This window comes from Diabrotica undecimpunctata, chromosome 2 (genome assembly GCF_040954645.1).
Source record: "Diabrotica undecimpunctata isolate CICGRU chromosome 2, icDiaUnde3, whole genome shotgun sequence".
Classification (NCBI taxonomy): domain Eukaryota; kingdom Metazoa; phylum Arthropoda; class Insecta; order Coleoptera; family Chrysomelidae; genus Diabrotica; species Diabrotica undecimpunctata.
Window position 1 is genome coordinate 177,051,654 of NC_092804.1, and position 23,058 is coordinate 177,074,711.

At 34.1% G+C, this 23,058-nt stretch overlaps 2 protein-coding genes and 1 long non-coding RNA gene across 3 annotated transcripts in view; 1 reads left to right on the forward strand and 2 right to left on the reverse strand.

Moving 5' to 3' along the window:
* The window catches only part of tow (target of wingless repressor), a 552,940-nt gene that overhangs the window by 429,479 nt on the left and 100,403 nt on the right, over window positions 1-23,058 (forward strand). The window lies entirely within an intron of this gene.
* On the reverse strand, window positions 3,190-5,075 carry LOC140433594 (uncharacterized). Its single transcript, XR_011950014.1, has 3 exons — window positions 4,823-5,075; window positions 4,052-4,284; window positions 3,190-3,683 (listed from the first exon to the last, which is right to left on the reverse strand). It is a non-coding gene; the product is annotated as an uncharacterized lncRNA (long non-coding RNA).
* LOC140435277 (ER lumen protein-retaining receptor erd-2.2-like) lies at window positions 17,424-22,801 on the reverse strand. Its single transcript, XM_072524099.1, has 3 exons — window positions 22,514-22,801; window positions 20,910-21,142; window positions 17,424-17,941 (listed from the first exon to the last, which is right to left on the reverse strand). Exons 1-3 carry the CDS (start codon window positions 22,602-22,604, stop codon window positions 17,543-17,545), a joined length of 723 nt encoding a protein of 240 aa, XP_072380200.1. The 5' UTR covers window positions 22,605-22,801; the 3' UTR covers window positions 17,424-17,542.

Here is a 23,058-nt window from a genome sequence, read left to right on the forward strand (position 1 = left end):
AAGCCATAAAACAAAGGAGTAGAAGAAATTTTTAGGTACCAAAGTTGATTACAAACATATAGGACCTTATAAATATTTTACTCATCCTAGGTACATTGGGTATTTCTATTGATGTTTGCCTACTTCTAATCCAAATATTTTTTTCAAGTCATTCCATCTATAAAATGATTCCACAATTTTAAAGAACCTAACGTAAAAGAATGCCTTCAACATGAACTGCATGTAAACTGCAGCAAATTAAACACAAACACCAATGATATTGATGAATACTGGGATCGACTAAAACATTGTCTACTGGAACCCTGTAAAGAAATACTAAAGACTTCCGCAAGGAGAAAAGAAGAATGGATGAATGACGAGATACTTAATATGATGCAACAACGGAGACAAAGGAAAAAAGACAACAATAAATACAAAGAGATAAACCACGAGATCAGAAATATGATAAAGCAGGCAAAAGAAAAATACTTTAAAGAGAAATGCAAAGAGATCGAAGACCTTCAAAATAAATCTAAATGATCTATTTAACCTACACAAGAAAGTTAAAGAACTGGCATGACTAAGAAAACAAAATCCCACTGGTGCATTTCTGGATAGACACGGGACTACTATAACACAGACAGACGAAAAAGTACAAAGATGGGCAGAATATATCGACGAACTGTTCGATGATGAAAGAGGTGATTTGGAGCACATAGAACTTACGTCGGAAGAAATAGGTCCATATATTACAAAAGAAGAAATATTACACGCATTAAAAACAATGATGGGTGGGAAAAGACCAGGACCTGACATGCTTCCTATATAAATCCTAAAAATTCTAGATTAGAAGCACATTGATGTTTTAGTGATACTCTTGAACAAAATTTATAGTTCAGGCGTATTATCCAAAGAGTGGTTAACGTCGATTTTTATTTGTCTCCCCAAAAAAGAAAAACGCAAGAGAATGCAGCGATTACCGCACCATTAGCTTGATGTCTCATGTGCTAAAGTTACTATTAAAAGTCATCCATAACCGAATATATCACAAACTTGACATAGACGTTAATAATACACAATTTGGTTTTCGCAAAAGCCCAGGAACGCGTGAAGCTCTTTTCTCACTTAATATACTGATACAAAGCTGCCTGGATGTCAATCAAGATATATACGCATGCTTTATTGACTATAATAAAGTATTCGATAAAGTAGGACATGGACAATTTTAATGAATGTCCTGAAATCAAAGAAGATTGACTACAACGACCTCAGGATCATATCAAATTTATACTATAAACAGCGAGCAAAACTACGTATTAACGAACATCTGTCAGAAGAAATTGAAATTAGAAGTAGAGTGAGACAGGGATGCGTATTGTCGCCAATTCTTTTTAATGTCCACTCCGAAGAGATCCTGAAAAAAGCTCTTGAGGGTGAAACAGCTGAAATAAAGGTAAATGGAGTTCCCATTAACAACATTAGATATGCGGACGACACCGTGATCTTAGTAGAAAAAAATAAGATCTTCAGAGACTGGTGACCAGAAGAGCGGAGTATGGAAAAGAGTACGGTCTAACAATGAACGACAAGAAGACGAATAGAGAATATCGAAAACTCAAAGAAATAACCAGAATCTTCTAATAAACGAAACCAACGTCGAACAGGACAAATATGCATATCTGGGAACAATGATTAACTCCACAAATGATTACATTCAGTAGATCAAAATCATAATAGAAAAGGCTAGAGCCAATTTCAACAAAATGAGAAGAGTGCTATGTACAAGGGATTTAAAATTGGAACTAAGAGTTAGATTGGCGAGGTGCTATGTTTTTTCGACTTTGTTTTATGGAATGGAATCTTGGACCTTGAATGCGACATCTGTGGGTCTACAGAAGAATTCTGAAAATATCGTGGACAGAACACGTCACAAACAAAGAGGTTCTGAGAAGGATGAATAAAGAAATAGAAATTTTAAATACAATTAAAACAGGAAAATTGGAATATCTCGGATATATTACACGTGGAGAGAAATACACCTTGCTCCAACTGATTATACACGGAAAGATCTAAGGAAAAAGAAGCATAGTTAGGCGTAGAAAGTCATGGCTGCGCAACCTGAGAAAGTGGTACGGATGTACCTACATCAAATGAACTTTTCAAAGCAGCCGTCTCAAAAGTCCGAATAACTATGATGATTGCCGACCTCCGCCGTGAAGATGGCACTTGAAGAAGAAGAAGATCTAGAGCTCATACAGAGACAGAGACACAGAGACTTGGACACCTGGTGAATATTTTACCACATTGCTTTTTAGCCTTAGTCAAAATTATTAAATATTTACGTAATTTACTAAAGAGGTAAAACTTATTCCAGGTTAATACAGTGATGATGGATGTTTAGTCCAAAAACATTCTGTTGGGATTTAGCTCGAAAGGCTCTTTTAATTATATACCTTTTATAAAGGATTTTTAAATAAACTTTTGTGATTTATAGTATACAGCTAACTACAGGAATTTTATTTTCCTTGTGGATCTTTTGATCATCGGCAAACAAAAGCCTATGGATATAGTCTTCAATGTTTACTCCAATTTGTCCACATTTCTTGATTAAGTGTTTTAGTTTTTTATCTATATGGAGTTTAAATAAGGTTGGTTACAGGCAGCATCCTTGTCGAAGTCCTTTATCGATTTTAAAAGGTTCTGAGTAGTTATGACCAAATATTCTTCTACAATTATTGCTTTCGTAAAGTGATTTTACGGCATTGATCTAGGTGTTTTATCTACTCCGTGATTTTCCATTGCTTTTCGCAGGTTATTGACTGGGGAACTATTATAGGCCTTTCAAAGGTCCACTCACAGAATATGTAATTCAGAGTTGAATGCTATTGTTTTTTCTATGAACTGACCAGACCAAATGAAGACTTGGTTGGGGCAATCTCTACATGAAGTTGTTCATCTGACAAAACATCGCAGCCAATGCAAGCAGCAAGCTAACATTATTTAGAGTATCGCCTAACCAAGCTGACAAGGACTCAGGGAATGGGGAGGAGAAGGAGAAAATAATATTGCAAAATTTTAGGATCGGGATATAAATTTGAACTTAAGAATCATTATTAGATACCAGAACTTGAAATCGTTGTACGTAAACATGGCGTTGTTAAAAGGTTTCTTTCAAAATTTATTAATATTAATTAAGAAAATAAAATACAATTTCACAGTAGAAAATCTATTTTACACATACATGAACGATAAATTAAATCAGTTATATCATTATAATGTTGATGTCTTACTCGTAACGTCTATTTCATAAACGTGGGCTGGTAAATGTCTTATTTTTCCAATGTTATATCAACAGGTATGGTAGCTATAATGGATGGCAATTCAGCGTTGACGTGAAAAACATTTTGTGGTTTTGTAGCTTTTTTTTCTTCATGACGATACAGAATAATTTTTTTACGTCGTAAAAACACTATAGACGTGGTCATAATTAAGAAATCAACAAACAAAACAGCTCCAGATCTGATGTCGTTCCTACCATATGCGCAGTGGATGTGTATCCATCGCAATACATTTAAACACCTATATAGATACATATAAAACATATACACTTTTACGTGTTTGACGATTTGTTTGCTTTTCCAGATCATATATATCTGGGGAAGTAAGGCGACTGCTTCCAGATTTTCATTGAAAGCTGATATTATCTGAAATATAAGAGTATTTTAAACCAGAATATATATTTAAGTTAATTAATAAAATCATGTTTAATATAATTGGTCACAATTTAACAAAGGTAGAAGCTGTTGCCTAAATGATCTAAAAATTACGTATACATAATAAATATTTTTTGAAACAGAAAAAAAGTATGTTTGTTTTTGTTTCCAAATACATTGGGATATTCTCGGTTAAAACATAAACCGATTTAAGAGGCCGTGGTCACGGTTAGTGTAACTTTTTTCACATCACGACTGCAGCGTTAAATAAAAGCTCCAACATTAGGAGTTTCATATTCCACATTCGTAACCTTGACCATCCTTGACCAATCATATTTAAAGAAAAACTAAAGACTTACTCTGTAAGGGATACTATCATGGACGAAAACAGCCAAAATGAAAGCTGCGACAATTAGAAACTCAGCCCAAACATTATCTAATTTCTTTTCGTATGTATTTTTTGTCCAAAAAGCCAGGATCAAAGCCGCGCTAAAGGGAAAAATCATAAGGAGAGGAAAAAATTTTACAGGAACGGCAATCCATCTTGCGACGAAGACTGTTAAGTAAAGGAACTGCGATTTAGCGGAGATACCTAAAAATAACATGCAAATAGAAAAAGTATAATATACAGGAAGATAGTTTATTGTCAATAAAAAGAGGAGTTCCACAAGTTTCTGTAGTTTTTTCATTACTTAATATTCAGTATAATATTCCTCAAATGAATATCTTTCAAAATGCTCTCGAAAATTAAAGAAGGAATAAAAATTAACGAAAAATACGTAGGTAATACTCTTTCAAATTGAACTATTTTTAAATATACCTTGTATAGATAAAAATAATATATTTTTTATAAAAATGTGTAAAGTTGACATCATTGAGAAAACACTTTTAGGGTAAAAATTATAGGTTATGTATCAGCTGTCACTTAATATAACAATAACCTAAGACACAGAAACTATTAACGAAGAATAATAAATATAATATGATTATTATGTTTATCTTTATAAACAACCATATCAAAAACATAAATATGAATGAATATTATAGTTAAATATCAGTAATAAACAACATTTTATTCCTAATTCTAGTCAAGTTTCTTATCTTTATAACCATTTACATGCCATACATACCAACATATGATTTTTCATTTATTATGCTCCATATTAAATAAAAGATTGCAACAATTAGTGATAGATTACCAACTACAAGGAAAAAGTTCATTTCATAAATGTAAGCCAAAAGAAACACAAACATTGTTTCAGTTTACAGTTTGTTACGTCACAGATTTCACAAAGTTCTCCGCATACAGCTACTGATCATGAATCTTCTTATTCTTGTTGCTTGGGCGGCTTGGGCCATCTCCTGTTTTGTGAATTGTGAATATGCCGATGGCGCTTTTGTTGTCATGCTTATCATAATTCAATGGAATTCCTTAAATTAGTGGTGCAAGCAATTTTTTAACGCTTATACCTTGTTCAGAAATATACTGCATCAATTTACATTAGTCTTTTAGTGATGTAAAAAAAATACCTACCCGTTACAAAGTAACGGATATTTGTCCAACACCCAAAGTACCGATTTTTCTTTGTTAGAAATACTTTTGGTACATTTGGTTTTGCTGCCTCCAGTGGCTGCGATCATCTGGCATATGGACGGCTTCATGTAGGGATTTTCCCACCAGAGTTTTCATTTGGTCTGCCCATCGTGTTGGAGATCTTCTTCTTGATCTTGGGACTTTTATCTTTCCTTTTACTGCCAGTAATTCCTTGGATAACATACGACAATATAAATAAGAACAAGAGTAGTCTATTGAGTTTTTTGGGTTCCTATGGCAGAGTAGCTTATAGAACATAGCAGGTCCAAATTCAAAGTGAAGAGACGCTTGACTGGTAGTTCTGAAAGAATTTCCAAACGCCACAAGAGCATAGCAAATGTCAGGGACCATTTGTCAAAGCCAATTTCTACCAGAAGAAGATGCCATATATGTTCTCTCAGTAAGAAAGAGACAAGAACCAAAACAATTTGTACCATCTGCGATTCGACACTATGTAAGACGTGTTTTTTCCACATCATCGGTATTTTTTTTTCATGCAATTTTATATTTTGTTCAATAAAATTACCCTTTAAAATTTATTCGTGTATGGGACACATTGGTCCCAATATAAAACACTACTGGAACACAGGGTTAAAGGAAATAATATTATACTTGAAGGGCACAGGGGAAAAACCCCGTTAGTCAATTTTTACAAGAAATGGGCTGATGACGCTATCCAGTGTCTTCAAATAAATAGTTTTTAATCATTTATTAGCTTTTGTACACTTACTTTACTTTTTCGTGTCTGGATCCGACTACAGTTTTTCTGCCCAATATCGGGCTACGTCTACACCCTTTGTATTTGCAAGCCATAAATCATCGAGGGTGCACTGTGATGGGCAAAGTCTGCATACTCTCAGGTGCTCCATGTTCTGTATTTCCCCACATTCACAAAGTGCGTCGCTGTCTGTCTTGATGCCCCATTTAATGAGGTTCTGTTTTACAGGGGCAACACCTGTGCATATGCGATTCAGTGTCCGCCAGGTTCTCCAGTCCAGGTTCATTCCATTAGGTCGTTCTGGATGTAGGGGGAACAGTTCGGGTGGTTCGACGCTGACATTTCTCATAAACCTTTTCCTTGATTTAAGTCGGCTGATTCCTGGTGGTTCGTCAAACCCGTATAATTGGTGCCTTTCATCGAAAATTTGCCTGAACTTCTCCACATATTGTGAGGCGCATCTACGGTCATCTGGTGATGAGAATCCAGCTACCCGGTACAGTAGGGGTAGGGGGGTAGGCTTCATACAACCGGTAATTATTCTGCATGTTTCATTTAACGCCGTGGTGACTTGTTGGGCGTGTCTAGATCTACCCCAGACGGGACAAGCATATTCTCCTGTTGAGAAACATAAGGCCTCAGCTGTTGTCTTCAAGACCTGGGGGTTTGCACCCCACTTGCTCCCTACAAGTTTCCGGAGAAGGTTGTTTCTCGTAGAAACCTTTTGTCTTGTGTTCTGACAGTGGAATTTATACGTTAGTGACCGGTCTAGTACTACTCCAAGATATTTGGGCTTATCAGTATGTTTCAAGCGTTGTCCCTCCCAAGAAACATTCAGCTTTACATGCGCCAGTTGGTTGTTGAGATGGAATGCACATACTTGGGTTTTAGTAGGGTTTGGCTTTAATGAGTTTTGTTTGTAGTAAGTTGACATCATGTTTAAAGCCTCTTCCATTGTCGACTCTACTTGTGTGAGTGTTTTCCCCTTTACGGCTATACCAAGGTCATCAGCGTAGACAAAACTCTCAGTCTGAGGGTGCATTGGTTGGTCGTTGGTGTAGATGTTAAATAAGGACGGCGCCAGAACGCTTCCTTGAGGTAGGCCATTTTTTTGGGTTCTCCATCTGCTCTTCTTTCCATTTAGCAAAACGTAGAAACGTCTATTACACAACAGTGATCTAATGATATTTACCAGGTCGTAGTCAAGCACAGTGTTATAGATCTTAGTTAGCAGGGTTCTGTGGTTTATCGTATCATAGGCCGCTGTGAGGTCTATCAAGGCTACTCCCACTATGTCTTTCTGCTCAAATCCCTCCTCTATGTATTCTGTTAAGTTCAGCACTTGGCCTGTGCATGATTTACCTGGTCTGAAGCCTGCTTGTTGTGGGATTAATTTTGCATCTAATTTTTCCTGGATGCGGTTTAAAATGAGACGTTCATACAATTTATACAAATGGCATAGCAGGGATATCGGACGGTAGCTACTCGGTAGTTCAGGGTCTTTCCCAGGTTTCAGAAGGGCTACTACTTTTGATTTACGCCACAGTTTTGGAATCTGGTAGGTAGAGCGACAGATGTTAAATAGATCGAGCACCCATTGTCTCGCTTTTTGCCCGAGGTGTTTTATCTGCTCTGTTAGGATTTCGTCCACTCCAGGTGATTTTCCATTTTTCATACAGTCAATACCATTTTTGAGCTCTTCGATGGTAAATGGGTTTCGCAAGAGAGTTGTTTCCTGGTCTTGAGTTCTTATAATCTTTGGCGTTTTGCAACGATTGTTTGTTTTGCCATTCAGAAGCAGTTGGTGGGCTATCTGATTTGGTGTTATTGTGCATAGCTCTTTCATCTCTGTGGGATCACCATTAAGTTTTTTGATCATATTCCAAGCCTGCTTACTACTGTGCGTCATATCCATTTTACTTAAAGTCTCGCTCCGCCGTTGTTGTCTGGAGGCACTTAGTGTTTGCTGTAGTCTCTCCCCTATCTCTGCCGTAACTTCGCTAAATGGGTCTTTACTATATTCTTCGGTGTACTTTGTCATAATGTCTTTTGCTTCATCGTTCAGACCAGATATGTAATGTTGTTGACATCCTCTGGGTATTTGTTTACATGAGATTCGTTTTACAAGTTTGATAAACGCGTAGTTCTGAAAGAATTTCCAAACGCCACAAGAGCATAGCAAATGTCAGGGACCATTTGTCAAAGCAAATTTCTACCAGAAGAAGATGCCATATATGTTCTCTCAGTAAGAAAGAGACAAGAACCAAAACAATTTGTATCATCTGCGATTCGACACTATGTAAGACGTGTTTTTTCCACATCATCGGTATTTTTTTTTTCATGCAATTTTATATTTTGTTCAATAAAATTACCCTTTAAAATTTATTCGTGTATGGGACACATTGGTCCCAATATAAAACACTACTGGAACACAGGGTTAAAGGAAATAATATTATACTTGAAGGGCACAGGGGAAAAACCCCGTTAGTCAATTTTTACAAGAAATGGGCTGATGACGCTATCCAGTGTCTTCAAATAAATAGTTTTTAATCATTTATTAGCTTTTGTACAAAACACCGTGGATCTACTAAAATCCACGTTAAAAAATATGCGGCACTGGGGAAAACCCTGTCAGTCAATGCACGTGTATGGAAGAACCCCGTGAGTCAAATAATATTGTAGTAATCCGTTACCGGGATTTGTGGTGTACTTAACTTTAAATTCCTTTAAATCACAAATTTTAGCGCTTGAGGAGAAGTTTAAAACTGCCACTGAGAAAGGAGAAACAAGTCAGAATCTACAACCAAAACAGACAGAAAGAGAGGTGCATCTTAAGAGAGGTGAGCGTTTTTATACATTAAAAAAAATTTACCGAAAACTTTCCATGAAATCAATCACGATGGAATCGGTGACCATGGACTTTCAAAAAAACCTGCCATGTCCTAACATTACGACTAATGATGTATACTATCGGCACTAACTGAATTTTGTTAGTTTCAATATTCATGGACTTTCAACGCAGCAAGCAATTTTTTATACGTATGATGAGTCTGTGGCAAAAAAGGCGTAGATGATGTATACTCCATGTTTCGGCATTTTGTTTTTAAAATTTTGCCCCTTGAAGTGCAAGAATTCTGTATATTTTGCGACTCATGTGCGGGTCAAAATAAAAATTATACATTTATACGGTTTTTACATCATCTGGTAACAAAATATAAACGTTTTAAAACAGTTAAGATGATATTTCCGATAAGAGAGCACTCTTACATGGAATGCGATCGGAATATGAGCATTGTTAAATAAAAATCCTATACAGAGGTTCCAGAAGACTGGAGGGAGGTTCTAAGGAATACTTGGGTAAAACCCTCTCCATTTACAGTGATTGATTGCGAAGTAGATGTAGTTTTTCAAAATTGGGCTGCTTACCTATCATCACTTTATCCCCGAAAATGTCCATTTCCCATGAAATCGATTTGTATGTTAATGATTTTTGGCAACTGAAGGACGACTTGTGTTCTATAAATCTACTTTTTTTGCATCCTCAGTCCTTGATAAAAAACCTCCTTGCAAAAAATCAAAGAAAAATCAAGGCGCAGCCACTGCAGTAATTACCCCGTTACAAAATCTGTACAATGGAAAACTTCCAATACCAGCTGCAAAATGACCTTCTTCATTTATCCCAGTATTTGGAAAATCCCGAAGCATAGCTTTTTTATTAAAATTTAACTGCTGACGCTGTTCAACAGGAAGAAAATTATGACGAATACGCTGACGATTGATGATGGAGAGAATTGACTTCAGACCGTTTTTTTAATAGTTTGTTGGGTTTTACTCTGATTTTTTACTGCAAAAATATTAATAAAATTGTCAATAAATTAATTAAAACGTTTTCTATACGTTTATTGTTTATTTTTTTAGCCTCCAGAGTTGAAAAAACAATGAAATGGTTGTTGAAAATTACTTTTTATGACTGACGGGGTTTTTCCCCTGTGCCCTTCATTTGATATAATGGCTTTGGAATTACTCAAAAACTGTCAAAAGCCAGAAAATATTCAATAACAATTAAGCAATATTTCATAAAACATAATATGAATATCTTTTAAACAACTGCGTCATATACTTTTTCTTTACCATAATTAAAATTTCCAATCAGAAGTTCATTTATATTAGTAATAGCATATGATTTTTTTAATTCGTTTTGACATTGTATTTTTTTTTTAAGATTTACCTCCACACCATTAAAAACCAAGCAAAAGAAAACATGATGCCAAATTTACACCTATCTCTAGTTTATTATGACACCGATGCCCAAGTTCAACGAATTCTTCGACGGACGAGGCGGTGGTAAATTTAGATTGTATTAGGAGTGTTAAGACCACTTCATGTTTTGCAATTTTGCCGATAGCTTGTTTGTGATCAATTATAAATTCAAGGTAATTCGTTCTAACAGTAGACCAAGAAACTTGGTTTTTACTACAATGCTTATACTTCATTCAGAAATATAGTGCGAAAAAGAAAGTGCTGGATATTTGTATGTTTATCATGTATGTTTATTTGGCTATAAGTTATTTACACGTATCCTATTTACTTAATGGTATGTGTTGTGTCTGGAATAAGAACTTCTATATCCATTTTGTTCTGTGTATAATACTGAAGACCTCAGACTGACAGTTTCAGATCACCACAGCAGCTAATTGGGTAGTTTATGCTCTTTAACTACAACGTTTGTGCCTTCTCTATGTACAAAATCTCTTCCACGATCAATTTAAGATTGTAATTTCGTAATGCCAATCATTAATGCAGCTGGATAAAGGACATAATTAGAATAAACGATGTATACTTATATCAAAATCAGAGTAACAAAGTGTTTGTCCTCATTCTTCCAAGATTAACATAGTAGCATTAATGCAATGTTCTCAATTTTTCTAAAGAAAGCAATGGTAAATTACTGAGCTATTTCAAATAAAAATCATTTTTAAATTTTTCATTTAATTTGAAACAAAAAGTTTTTCTTCTTTATTTTTCTTGTGAGGAGCGTTGTTTGAACGAGTTTGATGCAAAGAAATAAAACATCTTGACGCGTCTTTTTCATTTCTTTAATACATTCTCAAGAACTATCTATTACAATAACATTAAATTAGAACAATAATAGAAAGCACTCCTAATAAAATTATAGGCGCAAAGCTACAAAAAATATTCAAAATGAGACCCTGGAACGTGACACAAGTTGCAACTCTTAGCCTCATTGGTTGTCGTATTCGTTTAAATATTCCTGGCGTATTTCTTATTTACTTATGTAAAAGTGGTTCAGTTAAGTTGACTGAAACTTTACGCAGGGGTAGCTTTGATCACATTGAACAAAAGTTCTCTGTTCTTTAAGACTCAGAAATCTATACGATAATTTTAAGCTCTGTAACTCAGAAACAACGTATCTGAAAGAAGTAGTCACAACAGTTTTAGGAAAGAAGAAACAAGAAAGGAAGGTAACACAATGGTATGATGCGGAATGCGCACAGGCAACTCAAAAAAAGAATCAGGCGTATGGGAAACTCCAAAACAGAAGGACAAGACAAAATCAAGAAAAGTACAAACAGATGAGACAAGCAGAGAAAAGGATACTAAAACAAAAGAAAAAACGACATTTAGAAAACCAGCTACAGGAACTAGAAAGGCTCAATTCACAAAGCGAAGCGCGAAAATTTTATAAAAATGTGAACCACAACAGAAAAGAATTTAAACCTAGAATAACCATAATAAAAAGTAAGGAAGCCGAAATTATCAATGAGCCGTATCAAATAGTGGAGAGATGGGCGAAGAATTTTGTTGAGAAATTAAATATATGCAAACGAGAAGTGACTATCATAAATGACAACAGTGGAGACGTATGATGAGAGACGGCGATGAGAGGGAGAAAAATAATATACCAACAGAATAAGAAGTTGCCAAGGCAATAAAAAGGTTAACAAATCCCCTGGAGAAGATAGTATACCTCTTGAGCTGTTCAAGTATGGAGCAAACGCGCTAAAAAAATACATAATAAAACTTGTTGCATCCATTTGGAGAGAAGGAAAACTCCCAGATAGTTGGAATGTAGGTATTATAATACTTATTCACACGAAAGGAGATCCACTAGTATGTGACAACTATCGAGGCATTGCCCTTTTAAATACGGCTTACAAAGTACTGACTTATATACTTTATGATCGTTTACTAGTATATACTAAGGAAAAAATAGGCAAATACCAATGTGGATTTCGAAAAGAAAGGTCAACAATTGATCAGATTTTCCTTCTCAGACAAACTTTAGAAAATACATATGAATATGGAATCGATACCCACCACCTCTTCATAGATTTTAAAAGCGCTTATGACAGTGTAGACAGAAGCGCACTTTATAATGCCATGGCAGAACTAGATATTTCGTTGCATCTAATAACATTGGTAAAGGCAACTCTTTCGAAAGTTGAGTGCAAAGTCTATCGTGCCTGTTGTTTATCGCGCTAGAAAGAACCATATAGAAATCGGGCATAACAACCAGAGGTACGATTATCAATAGAACTGTACAGATATTGGCCTACGCAGATGACATTGACATAGTAACACGGACAAAAATAGACCTGATACAGGCTTTTGAAACATTAGAAAAAGCCGCGAAGACAATTCGACTGCAGGTCAACGTATCCCAAACAAAATACATGAAGGTCACGAACAGCACACAAATAGCGGCACCACAAGATCTGGTGACAGAAGCACACACATTCGGAGAGCTCTCGGAGTTTATATATCTTGAAACACAACTAAATAACAGCCACCTAGTAAGCGTAGAAATTAAGAAAAGAATATACCTGGCAAACAGAGCTTACTTTGGACTAAAGCAGCTCTTAACTTCACACATAATTAGCAGAGAAACCAAGACACTAATATATGAAACTCTTATTAAACCTGTCCTGGCATACGCGTCAGAGACATGGACTATGGTAAAAAGCGACGAAGAACTGTTAGGCCGCTTTGAAAGAAGAATACTTAGGCACATATACGGAAGAGTACAAGAAAGCGGGATATGGCGCAGGCGCTACAATTTTGAGTTGTATCAATGATATGAAAAATGCCACATCGTCCGGTCTATTAAAATTAATAGACTAAGGTGGCTAGGACACCTTGAAAGAATGGACACTGGAGTCCCCCAAACACAGATATTATATCAAGAGCCAGTAGAAACCATGAAGAGAGGCAGGCCAAGATCTAGATTTAAAACTCAAGTCAAAGATGACTTGAGTAATCTAGGGGTCAGAAATTGGAAAGCCAGGGCGAAAGATAGGGGGGAATCGAGACTAATTCTTGAACAGGCCAAGACCCACAAAGGTTTGTAGAGCCAAAAATGATGAACTCATGGAATGGCTGTCCCGAATAAGGTTGTAACCCACAAAAACATGTATTCCCGCCTAAACAGTAGAAAAGAGTCACCTAATATTGGATACATTTTTTTCAACCGCTACTTTTTACAAAAAATTAATTCTAATTTTGTTTTGAATCAAAAGATGAAAAAGGAAAGTATTTTTGAAGTGTGTAAAATATTTAAATTTCTAGCTGAGCGCTTTCGGCTTACAAAGCCATCTTCGGAGGTATCGTCAAATATAAAGTATTCTACAGAGCGAGATCATGTGGTTAGCAGAAAAATGCTGGTTCTGTTTGTTACTTTTTTTTCTTTGTTTAAACTATGAATAAACACAAAGGACTCGACTTCACAAAAAACTCATTAAAAAATTGTTGGTTATAGTACGGATGTCAGAACCCGACATCAGAGTATCTTCCATTGATGCTGTCCTTGAATATGCTTTTCCAAACAAACTTGCAATCTGGTATGGGGAAAATCTTTTTCGGGGACTATTTCTTAAATATTTTTCGATTTGATGGCAATAATATTTCTTTAAGTCCTCGAAAAAGCTGTGTCTAAAGGTTGTATCTTATGAGTTGAGTGTGGAGGTAGGCACATTCCAATGATAGTATTTTCTCGAGCCTTATTAATGGCATCCAAGTTTTTTGTGTGCGAATAGTATCCGTCCAAAATTAAAATGGCAGGATCTTCGGCGGATGGCTTAGTATAGACAATAAAATGATCCATCCACTGCGTAAATAAGTAGGATTGAATCCACCCAGAAGAATAACATCTTCCAGATGCGCCAGGAGGTGCTAAATCCATCGGCTCTGTTTTAGCCATTTTCCCCCTGCAGTAGCCTTCGCTTTAGAAAACGGATGTGGCAAATTGTTGGCCAAAGCCAACTGAATGGCTAAATGGCGAATATATGTTGATGTTAAACCATAAAACCTCCTTTCAAATTTCAAGCAGTATACAACCAACTCTTTGTCTAATGCTTGTGCTAGGCTGTGCTAATGCGGGACCACTGGCGTACGATCTAGAATTGATTTTTCGAGGTATCACAGTGAATTGTCTTTCTTATAATAATATTCTAATAAAGATTTCAGAACATCATATGCTTTCGCTGCTTTCAAATATCCCATCCCCCCTATTTAGTATATCTAAAGTTGCAGAGACTATGTTTGCTTTATTCCATTGCTTTTTTTATATAGGGGACATTCTGTAACAAAAACGTTTTTTGTCCGTTTTTATCATTGAGAATACTTCTATGTCCAATATTAGGCTCATTTCTAAATGTCAACTTTAACATGCATTACACTACCAGTTTAAAACATTTAAAAGTGTTATTTAAAATATTTTCAGCACTAACAATAGGTAAACACAACAGATTAGGGATGCGCGATTCAAAGAATTTGCAAATATGCTAAGATGGTTGATCTTTAGAATCTACACCTTTACATTAAGTTTTTAACCATAATCCCTCCTTCCGTGGATAGATATCACCTGTTATTACATTTGTTTTTGAAATATTTAGCTATCCAATATTAGGCGCTGTCCTAATATTACCCGACTATCCTCCATAAATTTTCACTGCAACGAAAATTGGAAAATTGTGTCTTAAGAAATAGATACATTTTGTTTATGGGTAGGTCTGCATGAAAAATAAGCTTTTGAGTGTTATTTCTGGAATAGTGGCTCACTTTTTGAGGAAAAGATTCGATGTGCTCTCTTTCAGCTACTTTTGCTGCATCGGATGTTACGTGTGGTCTATAGACAGTGTTTCATTGAACTTTATTTTTTCTTACAATTTTTGGATACGTCTGGGCGTAACTTTTAATATGGAATATAGAGTTTTTTGACATACACGTATATTTTTACCTGCAACAGGCAACATATAAGTAAACGAACAGGTTTGTTTTGATTCACCTTCAGAAACATATCGTCTTTTCACATTTACTAAATCCATGTGTAGCATTTCGATTTATCTTTATATGTTAAAACACCGTAAAATATTCTCAATATGTTTGCGTCGCTGAGATTGATAATATAAACATTTCTGGTCTGTATATAATAACACTAATTGCCTTCTTTTGATGTTGATATATATATATACCGATATTTTAGGCGGTACGCCCTTCCTGTAGGGATCTATGGAGGAGTATCACCGAGACGCAAGCCCTTATCTCTTGCCGTACTGCTCCACCATAGGCCGATCAGACACCAGCATATTCTAGTCTAAGCCGCAGATTAATTTAGAATTTTAAACTGCTGCGTTAGCCTTTTTTTCTGTACACGTGTATTGCGCACCAAATAAATATCCACTTAGGTTGGTGAGAAAGTAGTGCAGTTTGTTGTCATTCAGGATAATCCGTAGCCCGAATCAGTGTCCTACCTCCCCAAGACTTGTCCATTTTGTTGTGTTCCATGGTCGTCCTAGACCATTTGCAGTTTGTGTGGGACAGTGTTTTTGATCCAATTCCAATCCCAGAAACTTTTTCAAAAGTGATACAATTTTCTGGACTTACGTTTAGTGGAGGTACCTTTTCAGGAACAACAGCACCTTTTCTGGAAACATATTGCTTCCCAGTGTCTCGTAGGGTTTTTCTTTTATTGCCCTTCCACTCACTAAGCCTAATTTTTCTTTTTCTCGATTTATTGCTTTTCTGTGGCCACACTCACGTTAACACACGCTACATCCGCCAAGTCTAATATTTCTAATGATGTTACAACCTTATTCGACGCGGTTCTAATTGAATGCTCACATAAAAATGATTTTCTGCGACCAATTGCGTACCAGTATAACAGAAATAATGATGGTTACAACTTTATTCCGCTTATAACACTGATTCACAAATATTGAGGGTTACAACCTTATTCGGGGCGGACATTTAATTGATTTTTGAGTCTTAGAGCAATAAGAACTGTTGATCAGCGTGACCATACCTATTTTTCTCCAAAGATTTAGCCAATTTAACTGAAACCGCTTTCACATAAGAGAAGGGTTCTTTACAGGAGATTGTGTTTTTTTTTTTTAATTTTTATCTTCCATAATTTTTTTTTCACGTCATTTAGTGAAAACTTACTTTGTTATGTCGCAAACACACTAGGTTTTTTTTGATTTAAAATATTTATTTTTTCCACTTATGTTGATTTAATGATCAAAAACCACAGCTTATTTTCGATCCAAAAGTTTCACGCCAAAACTTATTGCTTTTTAAAAAAAAAAGTCGGTGACTTTTGTTTGTTGAAATCTCTCCTTTCTGACGTGTAAAAAATTTACATTACTATGGAGAATTGTCTCAGAGAATGTAAGAAAGCGGAAAAACTCAAATTCGTTTTTTTTAATCATTATGTAAAATTTTACATTGAAAAGTAAAAAAATTGCAAATCCATGAAACATAGAGAGTAAAAAAAAATAAAGTTGAATGCGAAAATATTTAATTTGATTCTAAATATTAAAGGTGAGATTTAAAGGAGATTTTATCTAAAAAATGTGACTTCCGTAATATTTTTCAGTGAAAAAGTTGATTTAATAAATTCTAATTGCTTTTATATCATAGAAAATCTGATAATACATAAAGTAATAAGATAATTAATAAAATTGTTAGTATTTTCACATGCTGAGCGACTTCCTTTTTTTCAGTTCTTTCCTTAGATAAAGTAAACTACAAGCAGTATGATAATGCGGTTTTACAGAGACTAAGGCACATTTCCCAAATGAGCTGAAATGTTTTTATCGAAATCGTTTATTCTGTTCTGTTTTTGAATATGCTGTAATATCTTATCCCTTGTAGAGGGATAGAGGGAGGGGCTGAAGAGGAAGTAATGAGATTGAAAATTAAATTTATGACCTATTTATTTATTTATTTATAAACATTTGATTTTCTCTGTTTTGAACTACCAAAAGGATTACAGTCTCAAATCTATTGTATTTATTATCGACCATTATCGATTAAAAATATCTTAAGATGAAAATAACTTTATTACAATAATAAGAAATTTATTTGTGTGGGTACAGGGAAGTAAAATAAAAATGCATAATATCTGTAAATGTTTGGTTTTACCATGTTTCAATATTTATTGATAGAAATATAATTCTATAAATAATATATTATCTAAATAATCTTACACTATAAATTTAATTTGATTATTAATTTCCTTTAAATTATCGTGGGCTTTTCAGCTTCTTCGGTAATTAATGGAACCTCATCAGGTTTGGCAGTCGTAACTGATAGTAATCCAGAATTGACAATAAAAACATTTTGAGACTGTATAGCCTTTGCTTCGTAACTGGACCTAATCATTTTCTTACAGTGTAAAATTACTATGAAAACAGATAAAATTATGAATTCTACAGACAAAGCTGTTATAGATCTAATGTTCAATTCGTCTAATACGTAGTAGACGTGCAACCAATATAACATCTTTAGACATTTATACGCGTAGATATAGTAGAGGTACACTTTCATGTGTTTAGTAATTTTTTTTCTATTACAGATCAGGTATAGTTGGGGAAGCAGTGCCAGTGATTCCAGATACTCGCTGAAAGCATTTAGTATCTGAAAAAAAAAATTATTTTAAAGTTGGGATCTAATTTACATATAAAATAATTAATCTAATTATTTTACAATTGATACAAAAACATTTTTTACATTACAACTTTCGTCTAAATAGGTTTTTAAGATAATTTGTTGGTGTCCTTGGTGTTTTCAGTCAAATACTTTTAATTTTAAAAAATAAAGGCATATATCGAGCACAGTTTTAATAATTAAATCTTGCCCAAGCACTTTCGCTCTCTAGAGCATCTTCAGGAGCATCTGAAATAAACCAAAAACCGTTTTTTTTTTTAATGAAGTAATTGATTAACCTCGATAAAAACTCGAAATTAATGGATGATAAAAAATTTTTTTGTGATTAACGTTTTAGACTTACTTCGTCAATTTTGGGCTATCCAACAATTGCAGAATGTCATACATTTAAAATTAAACATAAAGTTGAACATAACACTATACTAAACAAGGACAAACAGTTTAAAATAATTTAAAAAGTCGAATCTACATTCTGGTCGGCATCAGGAGAGAGAATGGCTCCCGGTATTAACGGAAATGTTTAGGTGACATGTATGTGACATATGACAGCTTGGATGGGCAGTCACCATCATGTAGGTGTGATCTGCACATTTCAAAATTCTATGTAACTAAGCATTGACCAAAGGTCCAACTGACACTACTCTAGGAAATCAACTAATGAAATATGAAATTATATAGAATATTTTAACTAGATTGGATAATCCAGATCTCACACTTAAACCTGTCTATAATAATTAGGGTGTTAGTTTGAGAGCAATTGAAGTAGACATAAAGTATGAATGTAAGAAATAGACTAAGCTATCTATTAGACAGTGAGTGGTTGACTACAATAAAATGGTCTACCAGCCACTATCAATACTGTAGAAAAGAAGAAATCTGACTATGAAATTAAAATACTAAAAATTAAAAAACCAAAATTGAAAGCAATGTATAAATGGGGTATAATTCAAGTAGTTCAGTTAAACCCCCGGTCAATGAGAGAACTATAAAATTAATATGTAACAGCGTTACTCAAGACCAACTGACCAACAGTGGGAGATGTTGAAATATACAACTGTGGAGATGGTATATCTAAATTACGCAAAGGTATGGAGAGTGTAATTAACGCCAACTATAGATTAATTGAACCTGAGCTAGCTAGTTTTGTAAATTAATTTTAAACAGTCTAAATTAATTTAAATTTAGTACAATTTCCAGGTACTCCCATTTCTACCATGGTCTCCCACAATGCTTCTCTGCTAACAGAACGTAAGCTTGTTTAAAGTCCACGAAGATTTGGTGTACATCGCGGTTGAATTCCCAGTTTTTTTTTAAACACCTGGCGTGGGACGAATATCTGGTCTATGGTCGACCTTCCCGGTCTGAATCCGCTTTGGTAGTCGCCTATTAGTTCCTCTGCGTATGGAGTTAACCTTCTAGACAGTATTATGGATATAATTTTGTACGTTTTATTGATTAACGATATTCCTCTATAGTTCCGACATATTTGTTTGTCTCCCTTCTTGTGGATAGGTACTTTAAGTACTTTAAGTACATGGCTCATCAAACTAATTAATCTATGTTCTTTACATTTTCTAGCGTTGGCTTTTAGTAGTTATAGTTTAGTAGCCAGTCTTTTGGTAAGTAACCAGTCCCGTAGATGTTGTTGAATAGTGTAAAATGGTGTAAGAGCTGTGATTTGGTGTGTCTCTAATAGCTTTATAATTTTACCATGCACCTCATCAGGTCCTGGTGATTTCCCATCTTTAATCTGCTTAATGGCCATAGTTACTTCTTCGTTTGTTATTTCTAGGCTGTAGGGATTGTTTATTTCAGTCGGACTTCGTGCTCTATCTTTGAATAATTCTTGCATATATTTTTCCATCTTTGTAATTTATATTCTATGATAGTGATGGCTATGACTATATAAATACTTAATAGAAACAGAGCAAGTACTGAGCCCTGGGGACGTCGTTATTGAAGGCTCTTTGTTTACTTACTGTATTTCATGTGCCTACAATAACTTTTTTGCTCTAAGCATGTTACTTACAAGCAGAGCGAGATTATTTTTTTGAAGCATGAAAGCGGGACGAAGCTAAAATGACGACCTGGCAAGGAAAGAGATGTAGCAATAATGAACAAAAGGCTACTATGAAAGGAAATACAGGGAGAAATATAGAAAATAGAACAGCAAAAATTGTTTCTAAGTACGGGATCTGGAATACCAAAACATTACACAGGGAAAAAAATTAGAAATGCAGTTCAAAAAAGAAAATTTAGATTTCATATCTTTAACCGAAACGAAAAAGAAAGGTAAAGGAGAAATAGAACTAGAAAATGGACATTTGATGTTATACTGTAGAGTTGAAAAAAAGAAGGAACAACAGGAGGTATAGGTTGTATAATACACGCTAATAAAAGAAAATTCCTACGGAAATGGGAAGCTGTATCGGAAAGACTAATGATAGTTGAAATTAAATATGATAAAATGGAATGGCATTCCATTTTACCTTTATTATTCACTCGTATTAACCTTTTCTATATATTTTAAACGTATTCGCATTTTGCATTTTTTTCCTCAAGTAGCTGTAGCTTCCTTAGTAGTTATTGTCAGTTGTTGCCTTGAAAACAATCAGGGTCTTCTAACTCTATTGACACAGATTGTTGAAATTGCTCCTGTCGTGATCCTTTTCCAAGTTAACATGCTCCTTCTATATTTATAAATTCTTGTATGAAACTTGAGACAATGTTTCACTCTTTATAGTTTTTCTGCTTTGAACAGTCGTGGTCTATACAGACCGTTGGTATCTTATATAGACCGTTCATTTGTATGAGTTATCTTTATGCATTTCCAACGCGAATATAGTAATTATATAGTAGTATTTTTTCAAGTAATATTATAGATATCATTAAAATTTAATGTAATTATATTAATAATGTAATTTTAAATAAAACTTACACTGAAAGGAGAATGATCGTGATTTACGAAAACCGCTAAAATCAAAAGCGGAATAAGAAGAATTTCTGTCCAGAAACTGTCATATTTCTTTTCGTATGTCTCTTTCATTCTAAACGATAAAAAGAAAGCCGTACTTGAGAAAAAATTCATAACCCATAAAAACATGATGGAATCATTAAAATATCTTGTAGTACAGACTATCATGTAGAGCAACTGGGTTTTGGCAGAGATACCTAAAAACAGAAATTCTTTATAATACTTATATATATATATATATATATATATATATATATATATATATATATATATATATGTATATATATATATATATATATATATATATATATATATATATATATATATATAAATAAAACAAATATAAACAATTTTAAGAGCTTGTTTAATAAGATATAAAGCATAACATTGTTGAGTCACAAAATTTTAGCACACATCAACTCACTCAATCTCCAATTTTCAGTAAATCAAATTTTAAACCAGTGTCAAACCCCGTATTGTAAGAACAGAAATTATGAGGGGAATCTTAATATGAAAAAAATATTGAAAAATAACAGATGTCTTATTTAAAAAATTGTATATTTACTTTCTAACCTGGTTATTAATCAACCTGAAGAATTGAACTAAAATCTCACCCTGTATGTATAAGTATATATTATGTAAATATATACAGGGTGTTTCAAAAAGGTATGTCATCTTATTCACACAATAAATGATAGCTACAAATTATTGACTATTATTAATGGAACTGTTTGTAATTATTGTATCAACTGGACAACTAGAAAAAAACTAAAAAAGTGATAAGAGGCAAAAAAATTTTAAAAATAATGTGTTAAACTAATGATGCCACAAAATTCATTTGATTTGAACGTACTCAAAAGTTTGGGGGGATTTAGGGCTGCACATGCACACCCCCCTTAAAATTTTTCTGTACGCTTAGATTTTGTTGTTTCTTTTGTACGAAAAATGCTTTCAGAACAAGAAAGTAACGTGTCCATTTTTATTACAAAATGTCAAGTAGTTTAGGAGATAATGCAAAAAAACAATTTTTATTTTGTAACTTCAAAGGGCTGTAACTTTTTTGTGTACACTTTTGCACTAAGGTAAGTTGGATTCAATCAATTTATTTTTGTACCCGAAATGCGTGATTTAATTTATGACATGCCTTTTTGAAACACCCTTTCTCTCTCTCTCGCCCTCAGAGAGAACGAGAGAGAGAGAGAGGGAAAGAGAGAGAGAACTGGTATTTTTGACTAATGTTTGCATACCAATAAAGTAATCTGAAATGTCATATTACGAACTTCTAGATACATAATAAGTTTTATGGTGAAGATGTGTACTATATGAGTGTTCCAGCTCTTTTCTATATCATATTACTTAAATCAATATGAATTAATTTTATTCCTTTTAAGGTTATCTTGAATATTTCTGATTGTTTAGATTTATCTTCCACCTTTGTATTTCTGTTGATTGGTTATTCAAGTCGTCAACAATTTTTTAAAAGTATTTGGCAAGTGATTTAAGTATGGTCCGGTAATTTTAATGCGAAAGTAACTGATTTTTAACAGTAAATTAAAAAATATACATACCATTATATGATTTTTCAACGAATATACTTAATATAAAGTATATTGTTCCGAGAACAAGTGATAAATTACCAGCTATTAGCAACAAATGCATTTTGACCTCCTTTTTGCATTAACTTTTCCGCATATCACTAAAAACCTGGGCAAAATCACAATTTGGCACAAATTTACAGTTTATTATACAAATACACTAAAGTTAGCGAGATTTAAGCCTTGATGGTGTTCTTTTCATAACCTTCTCCATTGCGAACTTCACTAATACACAGTGTTGTTAACTCTACAACTGAATATTTCCGTAGAGGGCGCTTCAAAAATCCGTAGAAATCCGTAGAACAGAAACTTGTGCTTGGTACAGTGTTGCCAGATGGATATTTTCAACAACAGGAGAAAAGGGCAATACAAAACAGGAGATTTCCTTTCAAAAACAGTAGATTTATTTTTATTTTATATATTATATAATACATACATAAAATTTAACGTATATCTAATTCAACGTAAACAGTGAGGATGTTTACAGTGATTACCGGCCGGCATGGCAATCACTGTTC

What these genes read in the sequence shown, in the direction of transcription:
- LOC140435277 (XM_072524099.1), bottom strand. Translation starts at nt 22,604, where the DNA reads ATGCATTTGTTGCTAATAGCTGGTAATTTATCACTTGTTCTCGGAACA. An exon ending in CGTTGAAAAATCATATAATG is followed by an intron (nt 21,143 to 22,513) that starts GTATGTATATTT and finishes TTCTGTTTTTAG; the next exon opens with GTATCTCTGCCAAAACCCAG. An exon ending in ACGATCATTCTCCTTTCAGT is followed by an intron (nt 17,942 to 20,909) that starts GTAAGTTTTATT and finishes TTTTTTTTTCAG; the next exon opens with ATACTAAATGCTTTCAGCGA.